At 46.5% G+C, this 17320-nt stretch overlaps 1 protein-coding gene and 1 long non-coding RNA gene across 8 annotated transcripts in view; one reads left to right on the top strand and one right to left on the bottom strand.

Annotated features, from left to right (window-relative positions):
* LOC106746766 (tetraspanin-5) overlaps nucleotides 1–9840 on the top strand; it is a 126486-nt gene extending 116646 nt beyond the window's left edge. For 3 of the 7 annotated variants that reach the window (XM_014623765.1, XM_014623761.1, XM_014623763.1), the window contains 2 exons: nucleotides 3648–3764; nucleotides 5451–9840. In XM_014623765.1, the coding sequence (XP_014479251.1) occupies nucleotides 3648–3764; nucleotides 5451–5519 (186 nt within the window). In that variant the 3' untranslated portion in view covers nucleotides 5520–9840. Of the gene's footprint in view, nucleotides 1–3647; nucleotides 3794–5450 lie in introns of all 7 variants that reach the window. The other 4 variants (XM_014623759.1, XM_014623760.1, XM_014623762.1 and 1 more) reach the window with 2 other exon arrangements.
* Nucleotides 1–17320, bottom strand: part of LOC106746769 — a 57130-nt gene that overhangs the window by 18163 nt on the left and 21647 nt on the right. The window lies entirely within an intron of this gene.

Genomic DNA, 17320 nt, shown 5'->3' on the forward strand with positions numbered 1-17320 from the left:
TCTCTCTGCATTGTATCCGCGGAAATTTAATATCATATTCAATTGCGCGTGCGTCGATGTCGGCTTCGCAAAAATTGGATGTATCGAACAGCGATACGCGCTAATTTCGACGTATCCGCCGCGAGATACTCGCGACAAAAATTTTCGGTGGACAGTTTGAAATGTTCGAACATTTATACTTGACGTTATTTTATATCACACAAGATTTGGCTAACACGATCCGTGCAATTGACGATAAAAATTCAGAAACAGAATTCCGTTCGTGTGCGGAAATTTTCAGAATTATCGTTAATCGCGCATCACACACACACACGATAATTTTATTCGCGACAGCCGCGCCGTTTATTCTCCGCTTCTTTTCCCTTCTCCCTCCATCCCCCCGCGCAGTTAGACACATTATACACTTTAATGAAGATGAGAGTGTAAGTCATAAGCGCGTGCGCAACGCGCAAGTATTGTATAAAAGCCCTTATACGAACGTAGCACGCGATGCAATAATACGAGTTTTTCCTGTCTCGTAATCAGTGCGCTAAATTACTGCCAGCTCGCTGCATAATCCTGACGGCCGGGCGATTATACTTCCTTCCTCCGATGCGCATAACGAACGTCCGAAGAACCAGTTTGCGCGTTATAAACGCGAACCTTTGTCACCCCCATTCACTCCTTCTTCTCTTTCTCTTGCAACGTGCTTTTCTATTAATTCCACGGTAATTATTCAAATTTCAGTTTTGCGGCTGACGAGTTTTACTGTTATTTCGACGACGCTCGCGTCCAATTACACGCGACAAAATTGCGTATCGTTGACATATCGGCCTGCGAGCCGGCGTGCATTAATATTACATTAATTGACACGTTTAATCGAAAATTATCGGGAAATTTATAATTAAATTTGCAATTGAATTGCGATTACCGTCACCGTCGGCGCGTCAATATGTATCTACGAAATTAACTGACGACTCCCTCTCTCTTTCTCTCTGGCAAATCGATTCGCCGATTTCGGAAAAAGTAGACCTACGTATTCTCCATCAACTCTCGAACTCGCACCGTCGCGAATGAACTTTCCCGTGGACGACTCCACGTGGACGTTGGATATATATATATGTTCCAGAATTCACGTTCGATTCTTTCGCGGTGTGTATTATCGCCGGGTATACTTGGTATCGCGGCCATAAGGTAACATCGCTAGCGCGCGATTACGCGACGACGGAATTACGAGCCGGCCTAACCGGCCGAGGAGGCGCGGAATCATATTACGCTAAAATCACGGGATTATACTATCGCGCTAGAGCCCGGGATTATGCCGCCGCTATAATCGCGCGCTTATCTATGCTAGCGCGCGATTGTACCGTGCTAGAATTGCGATGCTATCTATGCTAATACGGTAGATTATAGTGCGCTAAAATAGGGAGGCTGCCATCGCCGCGCGCTGTCCGACGATGCCCGAAAAAAATAGGAAAATAAAAAAAGGAGGAAAAAAAGAGAAGGAGAGAGAGAGCTCTTGGTGGAGATAGGCTCCCACCTTAGGAGGAGACCCGGTGCGATCGGCGAGTCCGCGGTAATTTTGATAAGATTTCGATAAGAGCGGAGGCGCGCAGCGACGTAAGCGTATCAGAAACCGATAATTCCGGACGATATTCTCCGCTTTCCGCTTCGCGCCGAGCGTCGCAGCGAGCTGAACGCACGCGTAAAAGTGGAAGCGGGGGGGGGGAGGGGGGAGGAGACCGCGATAGGACGCGCATCGGATCGGAAATCCACGGTGAATCCCTGAATCTAAGACACGCTCGGTCTTTCGCGCCGGACTTTTCCCGTCGTTCGATTAATCTTTCCTCCTCTCGGCGCGCCGAAGGGAATTCTTGCCACGCGCGAAACTCGCGTCCCGACGGAGTCTCAATTAATCGCGCTTAACCGAAGTCACGTTGCGTACACACGGCGGACCCTCGGTTCTTCCATTCTCCCGCCTCGAATCCTTTACCCTCAAGAGTCCCGCCCGAAACCGTCGTCGGCCGCTTCACCATATTAGCGCAACGTCGAACAGCCCGGAATAAATTAACAGAGTTTCCCGCGCGCGGAATCCTTCGACGAGAAGGAGGAGGAGGAGGAAGAGGGACGAGGGGGAACCGGCTCGCACCACCGGGGCGAAAACTCTTAAGTAATTAGAGCGTCTAACGCCCCGCTAATGAGGGACTCGAACAATATCGCCGCATATCGCGAGACGAAAAGGGGCAAGGCAGAAAGAAGGGAGAGAGATAGAGAGAGAGATAGAAAGAGAGAGAGAGAGAGAGAGAGAGAAAGAAAGGGAGGAAATCGAGGTCGGAAAAGTCGAGTCGGACGGTCGGAGGAGGAATAAGGTGCAAATGAAGTAGCCGGCACCGGGAGCCCAGCGTACTTACTTTAGAGGCTTCTTCAGGGTAAACGCGCGAGGCACGGCGTAACAGAGTGGGCTTGTTACTCAGACCTCCTGTAGCCCTCGACCTCCCGCCGCCCATCCTCAAGTAACATCCCACACGTGTCCCCCCTTCCGTTTCCCTTACCGCTGTACCCGTATATCTCCCTGGGCACGTACGTGCCCCCCCCTCCTCGTCCCTCGTTCCCTCCGGTTTCCAGCGGTTCCCTTCGGTCGAAGTTTTCGTTCCTTCCTCTGGATCCCCGTTTTACGATCCGCCGCTCGAGAGATCCGTTCCTCCCCTCGCGCGAGAGCTCCGTCCCCATAAATTAGGTCGCTACCTTTATATGAGTGGAAATTGAAGTTACCGGCCGGAGAGAGAATCTCCCCCGCTTGGAGATTCAAGCGGCGGAATTTACCGTTCGGCTCGAGAATAGCCAAGAGAGAGAGAGAGAGAGAGAGAGAAAACCGGATGATATAGTTTCCTCGCGAACGTCACTCTCGTGATGTACGAAACATCTCGCATTTCTCTCTCTCTTTCTCGTTTCGCCCACGTGATGCGATGGAATCGCGGAGAACGGAAACGTCGCGATCGAACGAGGCGCGTTATTGAGTTTTCACTTAACGGAGCGAAGAGCGACGGCGGCGCGGAGTCGGTCGGATGTAAAGGCGAAGATGGTCCCGACCTTCCGGACGTCCTTCGTTCGCAACCTCTCGCGAGACGGCCAGACAGACGGTTTATCGCAACGTCCGACGACGGACGGAAGCTCGCGTTTCGAAAGACGCTTCTTCGGAAGCGGAGGGCTGACTCGTCGCGCTGATGTCGCAATGTGACGAATGCCCGTTTGCCTTCTTGTCGCGTTTCTCTTTTATCGTGGAAGCACGACGAGCGAGGTTGTCGTAACGAGATACCGCGAACGGCGCGTGCTCGCCGAAAGATTATTAAGTCCCGATTATTGCGGCAACGGAACGAATTGCGACACGCGCGAGAGCGCGCGTTAAAGTAGCAGCAGCCGATTGACGCGCGATCGACGGTAAAAACGGCGCGGGGTTACATAAATGGACGAGCCCGGCGCGCGCGCGCTGTTAGATCTCCTTTCACTTTCTCCACTCGGGGAAGCCTTTGTGGGACTAAACCAGCCGCTAAATCGTCGTCGAATTGAATCCCGGACTAAACGAGAGACCCTGATTGTAATCGCGTATCGCGAAGGGGTGGTACGCCACGGGTAAGCCGAGTAGCCAGCCGTCTCCTTTCTTTTTTCAGAACTTTGAGGTCGCCAAAGTGATTTACGAAAAAGGTTGCATACAGGCCGGCGAGGAGTGGATGGAGCGAAATCTCCTTGCGATTGCCAGCGGCGCGGTCGGTACGGCGTTTGCTCAGGTACATGTCGGTGAGAGATGCATTAGTGTGTAAGTATAAGGAAAGGCCTTCAGCGCGCATCGAAAGACCCTCGACGAGTGCCGCGGAAATCCAGCAAAGCGACTAACACTTTGAATCCGTCGCGTCTAATGCTCGACTAAATGATACACGGTTCACCGAGCTCGTGAAGAGTCGTCGAGACGGAGATCTCTCGCTGCCGGGGGAACTTGAAGAAAACCTAAACTGGATGAAAACGTACGAATGTACAAAATGGCACGCCAGAGATCTTCTCCTCGTCGTCGAAGATTTCGGAAAATTTTTCAACCGAGTAGCAAGAACGCCCGCGGAGAGACCGGTTCAAGCGCGTCGCAAGGGAATCTCTCGTGGAAAATTCCCGAGAGGGATTCTGTCCCGAGATTTAAATAGCCCGCGCCGCGTTTTACGCGCGTTCGGTAATTGCGGTCCTCTTAAAATTCGACTCGGTAACTCGGGAGTAAGGAAACTCGGAGTGTCGGCGCGACTTGTTTTAATTTTCAATCTGCGATTCAGATGTATTCCGCCGCGACGCGCTTGACTAAGATTACCGTCATCGATTCAAAGTGTTAAAATGAGATTTTAGCGCGTTTCTCGTAATGCATTCGTCGATGCGGGACCGTTGCAGCGGGAACGTTATAGAGGAACGTTGCATGCCCCCGAGGAAATAAGGTGAGAGAGAGAGAGAGAGAGAGAGTCTCCAGCCTGCTCTAGCAACGTTGACTGTTACTTCGTTCATAGCGTACGGGGTTACAACACGCGGGAAGACGTAAAGTAGATGTGAGATACATTGTAATATACGTAGCGCGGGGCGATGCGAATGCGTTTATCAGTGTAATATATTGAACCCTCTGAATTTCATTAAAGGATTCTAAATTAAAGCTTATTTACGACGCAAATCTCTTCTCCCCGTGCCGTACTGTGTATGTGTGCCACGTAGTAGATGCGAAGAAGGCATGTTGATATTGTTCGTTATGTCTATCTTACGGTAGATCTTATTAACTGCATCTATTAATTGCATCTCGGTGTGATGGACGATCTAATTATTCGAGTATCCAATATATATATATATATATAGGCTAATAGATTATACACGTGTCTAATTACACGGGTTTATGTACATATATGATATATAATTATTCAGAGTTACGAACGTCTTATTCTAGCGTGCGTAATTGTATATTGACTCAACGCATGAGTAATGAGACCGCCAAGTAACGCAAGACAAAGAGGTGTAAATTGAAACTCGCTTGTTCCCAATTGCATCAGTCCCTCGATGTGTACTCAACTACCTTTTTGTGTTAATCCCTGTAGCTATGAAGTATCACACTCCTCGTATTTTCACAGGCTTCGCGTGCCGTGTCCATTCTTATTCACGACTCGGTTATATCAAATACGATCTTGAACGTAAACTCGAAATGGAGGGTGCGGATGCGGAGAAAAAAATTCGTTCAATTATTCCGCGCGCGCTTGCAAATCGAAGAAGTATAAAACACTCTCTCGACGCGGCGGCGAGAAAGAATTACGAGCTCGATCGCGGAGAAGAAGAAAAAGAAAGAAACACGCACAAAGTGTAGGAATGTTCTGTGAAAATACGACGATTTCCATTTGCCAGCCTGTCGCGGCCGATTCGCGGTGAAAATAATCGGATCCTTCTGTCGCTTCTTTTTTCAGATTCTGGGGATCTGCTTCGCGCAGAACCTGCGCGCGGACATATTCGCGCAAAAGGCGAAGTGGCATTGACAATCGCGAGCCCCCACGGCAGTGTAGCATCTTGTCTTCATAGATGCTAACCGGCTGCGTTGATCGAGTTTACGAGGTCTCGACGCGGAGAGCTTCTCACCCGGCGAGCGGATCGCATAGGATCCTCCTGGACGGCGGGGCAGGAGAGGGTCGCGAAGGATCTTCCTCGCGGCCCGACCGAGGCTAACGACGTTAAACGACCGGATGCCGATGCGCCCCGTTATCCTCCGCAATCCGCCGATAACAACGCTGCGTTCGCGTCGCGCGATCTCGAATCCCCTCGGCTTGCAAATTCGCCCGCGAGCCGCCCGACGAATCCCGCGCCACGACCGTCGTCCTGTTCTCCTACGGTACCGTCCAATCGATTAACGCCCGATTCGCCGGATAATGAGAGAAATTGACTGTTCTCGGAGAGTTCATTGTCGCGCGTCGTGCAATTAATATCGGTTTCGCGAGGACGGAGGGATCGCTTTCTCAAAGCGAACCAGAGAGCGATGGAAGAATGTGTTTTGCCCGTGCGTTTTGCACTTATATCGCAGCGTAATTAATTATTTTGCACAAGTGTTGGATCGTCAATCATTGGGAATGGACGAATCGATCGGACGTGCAGTTTCAATTCGGATTTGCAATCGGGGAGGTTCGGGGGAGCAGGAAGGAAACTCGTTCCGTCGTGCGCGCATCTTTCTTTCTTTTTTACAAATTAAATTAAAGTCAATTTCTCTCGTTATCAGACGATGTCGACGAGGGGAGGCCGGTCGTCGCGCGACGTGAGCGTCGGGCAGCGAGGTTTTTCGACGGAGAGTGTCGCAGTATATCGTCACGGAGCATCCGATGTAACGTTTGTCTTCATCACCGGAACGGAACGTCTCGATGTTTCATCCGGGCGTTGCCCCGTCTGCGAAACGTATTTGCTTCATCACGAAAAATCGAAATTTCGCGTTTCCTCCCCATCTTTTCCTCCCCTCTTCCTCTCTTCCCCTTCTTTTCTCTTTCTCTTTCTTTCAAGAGAATCGCGAAACACAGAGTAATTCGCTGCCAAACGACCGTCCCGAGTTCTCCGGATGGATTATTCAAGCTATCGAGTATCAAATATCATGTAGAAAGGTAGAACGGAGTATATTTTTCATTAGCACTCCCGATAATGAGATTCTCCGCTTTGAAACTGCCAATTTGAAGCCGCGAGTCTTGCCCAACGAGAGAACGACGGGATTAATTGGGCGATTCTACCGTATAAAGTGGATATTCCCGAATCGGAACGCGACTCGTGCCAGAGCCCGGTGCAATTCCGGTTTTGAAACCGACGACGAGTCAACGAGAGCGATCACGAGTGACACTCAAAACGGCACTCTCGAATACTCCACGGAGAATCGATACACCCAGGGAAACAGCAGAGGTCTCATCCGCGTTACCCGCTGCTCGCGGATTCGATCCTCCTCGAGACGCCACAGAGGATGCCGATCGCACGTTCGGCGTCCGCTTTCGTCCCTAATCGCAGTTAATCACACTTTCATTTCCCCGACTGTAACGCTATTAATCGAGCACGATACGCGAAGCAGCGTCACTTCGAACGTGTTTCACGTACGCGGCCTCACCTCGATTAATCTCACCCCCTCATTCGGCCACCACCGACGAAACACCGCACAATTTATTCTCATTATTTCCTCCTCCCTCGTAATCTCGAATTATCGTGATATCGTTCGAATACGTTTCGTGATGGAAAGACGAACGCGATCCTCCGCCGAGTTAGCGAGCGCGATTGCGTAGATCGGGATCGTCATTAAGAGTCGATCAACGACATGTCGTCGTCGTGGGGGCGCGGTGAACGATCGGTTTCACCGCCGAACAAAACGAAGCAACCAACTCATCGCCGTGACTGAGAACGGCAGCCATACGACACGCGAGTATACAATAAACTTTCCCTTGCTCCAATCGGCCGTTAAAACGGTGGTCATGGCTCGTGCCACTTTGGCCATATTGATCCCCCGTTGTACGCACACACACATACACACACACACGCCCACACATGTGCGCAACACACTTACACGGTATCCCGGCATGTTCTCCATCCCTCCATCGGCGGACCAGGTGTCCGTCGTACACACCGTGTCTACACAGCACGTGTATCGAAGAGTACGTCGGAAAGAGGCGCCCTTCGACCCTTCGAGTGCGTATCGATTCACTTGACGGAAACAACACTCGTCAATGATAACAGAGCGGAGAATCCGCGACGGTCCGTCGCCGAAGGGTCGATGGGAAACGCGTTGTGCAAATTCGAGAGGGTGATTCACCGCGCGCGCTTCCATGCACGTTGCGGGTAGACGCGGTCGGCACAGCGCGTGCTAACTAAACTTGGGCTGTTAATATTTATAAATCTTACGCGCCGGTTCCGCGACGGTTCCGCGTGTTTATTCATGCTCGAACTCGACAACAACGCGCGGAACAAGTTTTCGCTGAAAGTCGCGCCGGGGAAATATCGAAATCCCTCTCTGGTTTCCGTGCGTCGCCCCGCAGCCGAGGCACGCACATTTCGCCGGGAAATGTTTGCAATCGGGTTGGCGAAACAAATCGTGAGCGTGTTTCTTTTTTATACGCGCTGGCCCGCGTGTTTGATGCTGATATTTCCTCGAAGCACCGATATTCGGGAATACGAAGTATATATACATAAATTTCGGGGTGACTTTTTTTAGAACGCTATTCAAATGCCGTCTCACATGTTTATTCGTGTACGCCGCGAATTCGAGCATGTTATTTTAACCGAGGCTTTTCTTGAACATTTCTTGCCGTTTCAAATCGCGTCACGTAACACGATTGGACGTTTATGCGTGTAAAAATAACACACTTGGATTTACAGTGTATAAGTAAAAGGGAAAAGCACAATTGCGAAAATTCTAAGCGCGCATCCGGAAGTACGAGCACGCGATTCCTAAAATCGATGTAGAACGCACGACTTTCCGCGTTTTCAAAAATGAAGACGAAGGATAAAGACGATCGTATCGCATGCCGCTTTCCGGAGCGTAATTTCTCAATTTTCAAGCTGAAAATACGTCCTTCGGAAGACGCCTCTGGTGTCGAAATGCGCTTCCGAGCGCCGCAAGCCGCAGATGCGCTCTCAATACGGTCGATCCACGCGCGGATCGATCGCACGATATAACCTGTTGCTAAGCGATTCGAGCATGAATGCAAAATACGTCATACAGACACGTTCCGAATGTCGCTCCTCACTCGAGACACGTTTAACACGGGATTTCCTGTAAATTTCGTTTCGCGTTACGATAGATAGTCGAATACATTGATGTAATTAACGAGATTATCCGTCGCGGGCGAACGCCCGTTGCTCGTCGTTTCTACCGTGCCGAATAGCCGTTCGTTCGACGTTTCGCTGTACGAATTTATCGTCTCCCGATCCACCCGAGGAAAACATCGGTTTTCGCAAGTTCCACCACGTCGATTCGTTGTGATGATGCGTCGTTTAGTCATGCTTCGTTGCTATGCGAAGGGTTAAGTTAACCGACCACTGTATTCCGCACGAGCCGTTTTGTAACGCGTACACGGAAGCGGGTTTAGTGAAGACTGAGCTGCCACGCTGAGGGAAAGAAAAAGAACGGACGATAATATTCCTATGTCGTAAGAATTATTTTTCATCAAGGTCGTCGGACATTTACTTTCGAGGTATTTCGCGCAGTTCGAAACTCGTTATTGATATCTCAATCGTAAAAAAAAATGGTAAAGAGCCGAGACGTCACATGACACACGTCTAGACGCCATCCAACACGAACGTCGCTGAAGTAATTTGCTAAACCCGATACTTCTGACCCGTACATCGTCCTCGTATTAACTCAAGTTGTCCACCTGATCCGATATCCTCCCCCGAGATGATCGTAGTCTCGTCAAAGAATATACGGATCACGTGACAGGTATTAAAGCAATTCGCTTGAAGGGTATATATATATATACATATATATATATATATATTTAGTGTTATACACGTTAAGTTAATTAGTTAGACCGTTAACTCGTTTTATATGTCTTCGCGAGATCATCTGATCGATTTCTCGTGTCTGCGTAATTTTACTCAAACGACGGACAAAGACGACTCCGGTCGTCGCGTTTCTTCTTCGTTACGTCAAGCCACATAATTATGCCAGCGATTTTGCCGTTCTCATCGCGTACGATTCGCCGTCACACTTCCACTAATCTCGCGAATGTCGAAAAAAATGTAAGTCGCATTCGTCTTTGGATGTGCGATGTGCGTTTTGGTACACGCCACGTATTATTTTTCATTTTATTAAGTTTCTGTCGTAATAAAGATACGATTTGCATATTTCTGTTTCCGTTGTTCTTATTTTTCTCTTATTTTCTCTCACGAATCTCATCAATTCGATCCATTTTATTTCGTCGCTCGCTCATAATTTCCGTCACGTCATTTCAGTTCACGCTCTTATTAATACACTTGTTAATATATAATGTATACTACATATTTTTACACTCTGAACGCACGTTTCTCTTATAAGTTTCACGCAAATTCAGACTTTCGATATGTCGGATATCAGAGACGAAAACAATTATTCATGATTCCGCCGATTCTGACATCTAAGATACCGTTCCTTACAATACGAATGATAGCGCACCCCAATGTAGCGAACTTGAATATTACCTAAATGTTAAGTAATTGATACAATCATCTTCGTAAAAAAGACAATTGGTAGCGATCCAACGATCCATTGAAGCCATGAGATAAGCAGAACGATAATCGATAATTTACATCTTACTATTCGATCCGTCTACGCGTCTATGTTCCGCGGCCGATTACAATGTGACATCCCATCTTTTCAAATTCCTGTAAATACTGTACATTTACTTGTAAAAAAGGGAAAAGGGAAAACTAAGAGATATAGTCTACTCGCTTGACCAACACCGTTATGGTGAACAAAGACGATGTAACATAAGGTTTTCCTCTCTCTCTCTCTCTCTCTCTGTAGAATACAAAAGATCGGGATTCTCTGTCCGACCAGCATTTTCCGAATCTTGTAAATATATAACAGCGCGATAAATACGATCGCATCGTGATAATCGAGATAATTCTATTGTCGTGCCAAAAATAAAAGAAAAAAAAAAAGAAACGTGCAGTCAAATCGGATATACCATTAGCGATTAACCACATTGAGACGGTAATTAAAAATATACAATGAGCTATTCTCTTGAAACGATCTTAAATTCATATAAGAAAATATATTGAAATATTATACGCTACCGTTCATTCCAATGCAAGCGTCGAGTTCAACGAGCGGATCACGAAAGGCGATTGTAAATTGTAGAGAGACGAAAAGTTTTCATTGATGCAAACAAATGCACGATGTTTCGTTTCTGACGAAAATTAAAGAGACGTATCACGGAAAACGGAGAAGAGCGAACACGCAGCCATAAACCGAAGAAGTTACGAAGATGTATTAGGAGCAATGGACGGTGGTGTATGTCACGAAGTTTCGTTCGTAGCTTTGTAATTTCTGTTGTTTTTAATATGGAGTTAAGAAGATTCGCAAGCAAGTATGTCGTACGACCTGAATACTCGATGTACAAGTTGCTTTCGTTCTCAAAGTTGTGTCGGGATAACATGAAAAATTACACTAATTCGCGTGACTCCCGGCCGCTATTTAACGGTACTGCACCTTTACTCGTGTTTTATACGAAAATTCGTGTACAGTACACGCTGTGTGTTCCGCTAATGTACACCTAATGTAAATAAGAGCGAACCACGTCCGAGTGTCTAATTGTCCAGACAAAAGTCGATGTTCTCACTGTCTCAATGATACTTTTTTCCACTTTGTTCGACCGTAGCGAAAGAGTCGAATCGGAAACTCTTCGTTCACTCGGGGGGCCGATCGCGAAATCGCGACGAAGCTTTCTCTCTCTTCGTGCCACTAAAATGCGTTCAATCTTGTTCCGAAGGATCGCGGGAATCTTTCGAGTCCGTTAAAACCGTACCAAGAAATGGAAAAGACGGTGTATACATGTACCGTATGTCGAGTTCGTATTAGTTAATCGCGATTTACGTACTGCCTGTGTCTTACGATGGTCTCAATTCAGCGATTACGACGATTGTTGTACGACTCGGTCGGTCGCGATTTCGAATCGTCTGCAAAATAATCACGACGACACTGCCATTGTGGTGCGTTTGGGCCTTTTGATAATTTTGCGGTTTATTGCGTCGGTACGACTACGTATACATATGTAATATAGGTAAATAGCACTCGCGTACTCCTAAGTGTAATCATTGTAATTGAACTCATGTAAATACAGCCACATACTTTTCTTGTAACGGCTAAAAGATTACTGTAATGTTTTTATGGACAAAAAAAAAAGTGAATATTTATACCCGTCAACGTGTAAGTCAATAAAGATCACGATAATTGATACCTTCGCACAATTTCGTGGAAGACATTTACGATTGTTTGCATAACTTCTATATAAATTGCCGTCATTTAGTCAGATCTTTAACGACTAAAAGAGACAGGATAATTCGATAAAGACGTGTTGTAAAAGTTTCTTCGCGCGTTGCCTTGTTCTACGTAACTCCTTTTGCTTTTTTATATCACTGCATATATATAAAATATTTTCGAACCGTATATTCTATTACACTCGTTACGAGTAATGAAATCAGCCTGCACTTATCGAGCGAAAAAAGCACGACGAAATAAAGCGTCAATAGTAACATCGAACGGTAACTCGAGAGTTACCGGCTAGATTTTGAACCTTTTGAAGCTTGCGTACGCTCCACCAGATGCCTTCGCGTATTTACTCTGACATTCAATCATAAACGCGAAAACTTGTGCAGTATTACATATCAAATAAATCGTCTCTTAGTATTCGTCTTAAAAATTATCGAATTGTCTTTACATGATAAATCGAGGGTAGGTTAGTCGTTTCACGCGAGACGTTTTTTTCGCGCGGAAAGTGCAAATACCAAAATATCGTATCGAGTATTTAAAGGAGCTTATATTCGTCCATCGAAAGATAAGACTGGATCTCCTTTGTTAAAACAGAACGATCTTTCACGTCGGCGAGTCCCGTCGTATTTGAGCGCCGCTTTGCGCGAAACCCTTGGCACTCGGCACGTTCGTTGTTTAAGGATTACCGTCGCGGTTCTTCGTTGTCAAAAGTGCGATACCCTCCCGCGCGACCCAATTCTGACGAAATTGCACGAAAGTCTGAGCGCACGTGCGCCCGTCGTGCATTGTGAAATTTCTTCAATTCGAGCGAAGAAAAGTACCATCCGGTTTAGCATATAATTACAGATATAACGTTTAATTCTCTATAATTAATTTTTCGAATATAATATATGTAATTGTTATACAATCCCAAGTTTTCTTCGGGAGGATAGAAAATTTTTAAATAACGCAGTTTCTCTTAACGCTTTCTATGTTTATCTTAACGTTTCTTTTAACGCTTTCTATGTCTAGTTGTATCGACGGGAAACTAAAATATATGATTAATTCGATGGAAAAAGAAAATCACAGATCTGAACGGGAAATATTTAAAAGATACGAAGCAACATTAATATAAAACCCGGTATATATTTTTCAAACGGATCTACGTGAAAAGTCTAATGATATTCGGTCTTTAAGACTATTTCTTCCCTCGACTTCTTCTGAATTTGAATTTCAAGTTAACAAACCTAAGCCAAACATTCTTAAAACGGAAGAGAATACAGAACGCTCGCGCAACTACCGAGATAAAAGAAAAAGAGGAAACTATTGTTCCCCTAGATTGAACAGATTTCGCATAGCCGGAATGATCCAAGAAATGCGTCGGGGGCCGCCTCGTGAGATTTCCTGCGAGATTTCCTTAAATGTCTTGCGACCGACACGTTGCCGTGAGGTCTACGTGAAAGTCGGAACGTAGACCACTCCGTGACGATCATTGCGCGACTCGACCAGTTATCGTAATTATTGTCCTCCCAGTCGACCAGCAGACTCAGGGTTATCGTCTGTTTGCTCTCTCACGTAGCCGTCCGATACCGCCTCGATATTTTTCTCGTCGTCGTCGCGTCGACTTGACCAGTGAACCGATCCTTCAGCAAACACTTGAAATCTCCCCCCCCCCCTCCAAAAAAAACGTGTCGAAACTCAAATGGGATGGATTAACGTCCCGAGAAAAAAATAATAATCCCATACAATTTCCCGAAATACAAGATTTTTCGAATTATTGGAAGATGTGAAAAAATCCCAAAAGACTTATTTCGAAATAATATCTCGGAATTGCGCAAGCCATATATTAGGAGGAGTAAATTCTCTATGTATCGCCTGATCTCACGAATAAGAATCGCCGAAGGACAAAAAGCCTCTCTCTCCGAGTTCGATCTAACAGCGAAGCTGAAGTGACAAACCGACGACCTGACAGTGGCACAAATATCAAGTGAATCCTCGCGTAAAAAGGTGAAGCGAGTACGCGACGACAGTGGACGCGTCGTGAAATCCTTTCGGCCTACTTTCGCACATCCATGACCTATATAAGACATTTCCTCTTTGCCGGCGAGCGCGCGACTTGTAAAGGTAGACGGAGAGAGAGGCTCGTCGAGAGCTTTTTCCGACCGATATCGATGATATCGCACGTTTAAATTTCCGATCTTTCCGATCTTTTATCTAATCTACGTCATCAAACTCGCTCGCATCGAAGAGATATTGTACGTGGTCTCTCTTTCTCTCTCTCTTTCTTGCCGGACAATATCATCGCTCAAGTAGGTCCCGACATTTTTCGACAGGTGTGCCGTCGTGTAATCGATAAAAATAACCCCCCGCCAAGTATCGCAAGGACGCGCTTTTTCGTAGCGTACACACGCGCGCCTGCGGACGCGTAAGTTGCCCGATTATCCATCATTGCGCTTGAATTATGCGCTCTCGCGCAACAGCACTCGGAATAATTGCAAAGCACGCGTACGGTTTACATAATTCCCCGACTGATTGCGAGACGAAGTCGTTCGTCGATCGAAACCATTCTCTTGACTCCAGCGGCGCGCGAAGTGAATTTTACATATTCCTGCGATAAGATCGTTTTAAAAGACCGGCGCTGCATATTCAATCGATAGAGATAAAAAGAAAAAAATTCGCATTTATTCACTCAAACAGAATCTTTTAATGAAATCGCATGGTTAAATACGTCATCGAAAGAAATCGCGCTTGTTGGTTCGTGTAATGATAATCGGTGAACAGACAGAGAGAATAGAAGAGACGAGAATTAATGAAATGCTTACGACAATGGCAAACGAGGAGAGGAAAAAAGAAAACCTCGGACGGAGTGTTTGCGTCAAGTTCGAAGAATGACGCGTAAAATCTGCAGGTACGTTAATGCGTGTATTCGCAATTAACGACGGTCCTCGACGCGACCTCCGTCAGTATCGATGCAAACATTACTTAACGATCAAGCCGCAAATATCCCACAAGGAGGGAAAATACATGGCTTATTTTACCGCGCATCACACGCGACGTTCTCGATGCGCATCGTTGTCGCAACAGAGGCGATCGAACGATACGCAGCAAGTTGCAAATATTGTGCTGCATTATCAGCGATGGCCGGCCGGATAACTGAAATGAAATGGCAATAAAAGCCGCACGCAACAACTGCTGAATTGACGGTGAAGGCGATGGATTTCTGCTGTTCGCAAGAAAAATTTCAAATAGGTTATAAAAAGCAGAAAAGATAAGTTTAAATTGGCCGGTGTCCTGAGTGATTGATTTTAATTTTGCATCGATATAATCGAAGTTAGCTCTACAAATAAGTTTGAAAAACGAAGTCCAACTCGAGCTCTTAAAAATGCAGTCGTCTAACAGTAAATCGATAACGTTGTCGCAACTTATAGTATATAGTATATACATTTCCCAAAGTAAAATGGTAAAGTAACATTAACAGACCTTTTCGATGAAATTTTACTGTTTTGCGATGCTATACTTCGGTGCTGCATTTTAGAAAATAGGAGCAATTTCGCGACAATTTTACGCCCCTCCCTTATTTATATAAATTAGTGAAAGATGACGCATAATTGATCGCACTCGCGGATTTTTATCATTGTGTATCTCCATAACTAAATCTTCGACGTAAATCCCCGTACAAGAGCTCTCGACGGTATCGGTAGCGCACGATATCGGTCACACTGCAGATGCAGATGCATATTTGACGATCGGATGTAGACGGGATAATGTACGACGCGCATCGCGCGAGGGTGCATTCGGATATCGTACGCGGGCGCTGCGTAATGCGAAAATGCCGGACGTTCAGATTAGCATAAGATAACAGTGGATGCAGAGCTGAAACACGCGGTCCAACGAGCGCTCTCCAACGAGTCGGTGCGACGAGGAAGCCGCCACCGAAATGTTAAGCCTGACGAGGCAAGATACGTATACATTTGCGCCAAATTTTCCTCCACGTATCGTCGGAATTTGCTCGAGGAAATCGACCGTGGACAGCGATGCGCGTTATGTTGCGAAGCGCATATATTTTCCTCGGTCGACACTTACATCGTCATTCGCAAAAAGCCACCCTACGTCTTGTACCAAGCTTAATTTAAAAAAAATACATCGTTCTTCCCTTCGTTCTGTCTTTTGTTTACCAGACAGTCGCGAATAATGCGAGACGCATAACGATAAATAGCGGCCGATAAACGGTAATTATTGTATCTTCTGCCCGGATAGTTCTCGTTCACATGCGCGTGCATTTCCGTTGAATTCGCGAATGAGTCGAGGGAGACAGGATACGCGAGGGAAAATGATGGCGCACGGGAGAAAAAAGGCAATGACAGATTAATCGCACTTCGACGTCGTTTTGCTCGTTTCTCGATGTATCGTTACATAATCTACGTGCATCGTTGGTCTCACTGTCTCTCTTTCTCTCTCTCTCTCTCTCTCTCTAATGCGTAATCTCGGATACGTTTTTACGCTGACAAACTACGTGAACTGCAATGTGACAGCCCCGAAACTCGAGATTAAGCGATGACTCCTCTCGGCGGCGGTGACGGTGCCGCGAAATTCCCCTATAACGGGTGATACTGAAAAACTGTGATGAGTCATCGCCGCGGCGTGGACGTATTGCCCGCCGCATTAGCACCGCGGGATACATCATACGAAATGTGAGATGCTCGTTAGTCTCCTTCCAGATAGCTCGTTACCGCCAGTAGCTCTGTGTCAAGTATCACATAAGTTAGCCCCGACGCGTGACACTAGCGTAATGCCACGCGAAGGAGAGAAGAATTACGAAAGAATATGGAAAAATAAAGAGAGAGGAGGGGGGGGAGGTGAGTAAGAGGAGAAGTCGCGTCGTACGAGACGTCGATCGCAAGCTGTTACACGATTCCGACATATTTCGTCACATCGGTCCTCGACTCGCAAAGAATCCGAAGGACGACTTCAAATCGTTCATCCCGTATAATCACGCGCGATTGCGCGTAAAGAAAGAAATCGTCGGATGTATAAGTATAAATAAGGATTTTGGGAAGCGATATAAGGATCCCGAGGCGACCTCCCTGAAAGATCTAATTTAGTTGAAAGGATGAGAATCCTAAGATATAGTCTCGAGCCATGGGAGGTAAGTTTAAAGGGAGCACGTGGGGGAGAATTGGAAGGATTCTGTAATCCAAGTAAGGAGACACGATAGAAACGCCGAATAATTAGCCTCATATATACGTGAGCGCAATTTCCTTTGAAAGAAAAAACAAAGAACAGATGAGCAACACGTCCAAATATAGACATACCCCTTTACGCTGTATCGCGCTTCATCTTCGAAAGAAAATTTCCTTCACATTTCTCACCGGCGGG

The sequence above is a fragment of the Dinoponera quadriceps genome, unplaced genomic scaffold (genome assembly GCF_001313825.1).
Source record: "Dinoponera quadriceps isolate SergipeBrazil2010 unplaced genomic scaffold, ASM131382v1 scaffold1565, whole genome shotgun sequence".
In the NCBI taxonomy this organism is placed as follows: Eukaryota; Metazoa; Arthropoda; class Insecta; order Hymenoptera; family Formicidae; genus Dinoponera; species Dinoponera quadriceps.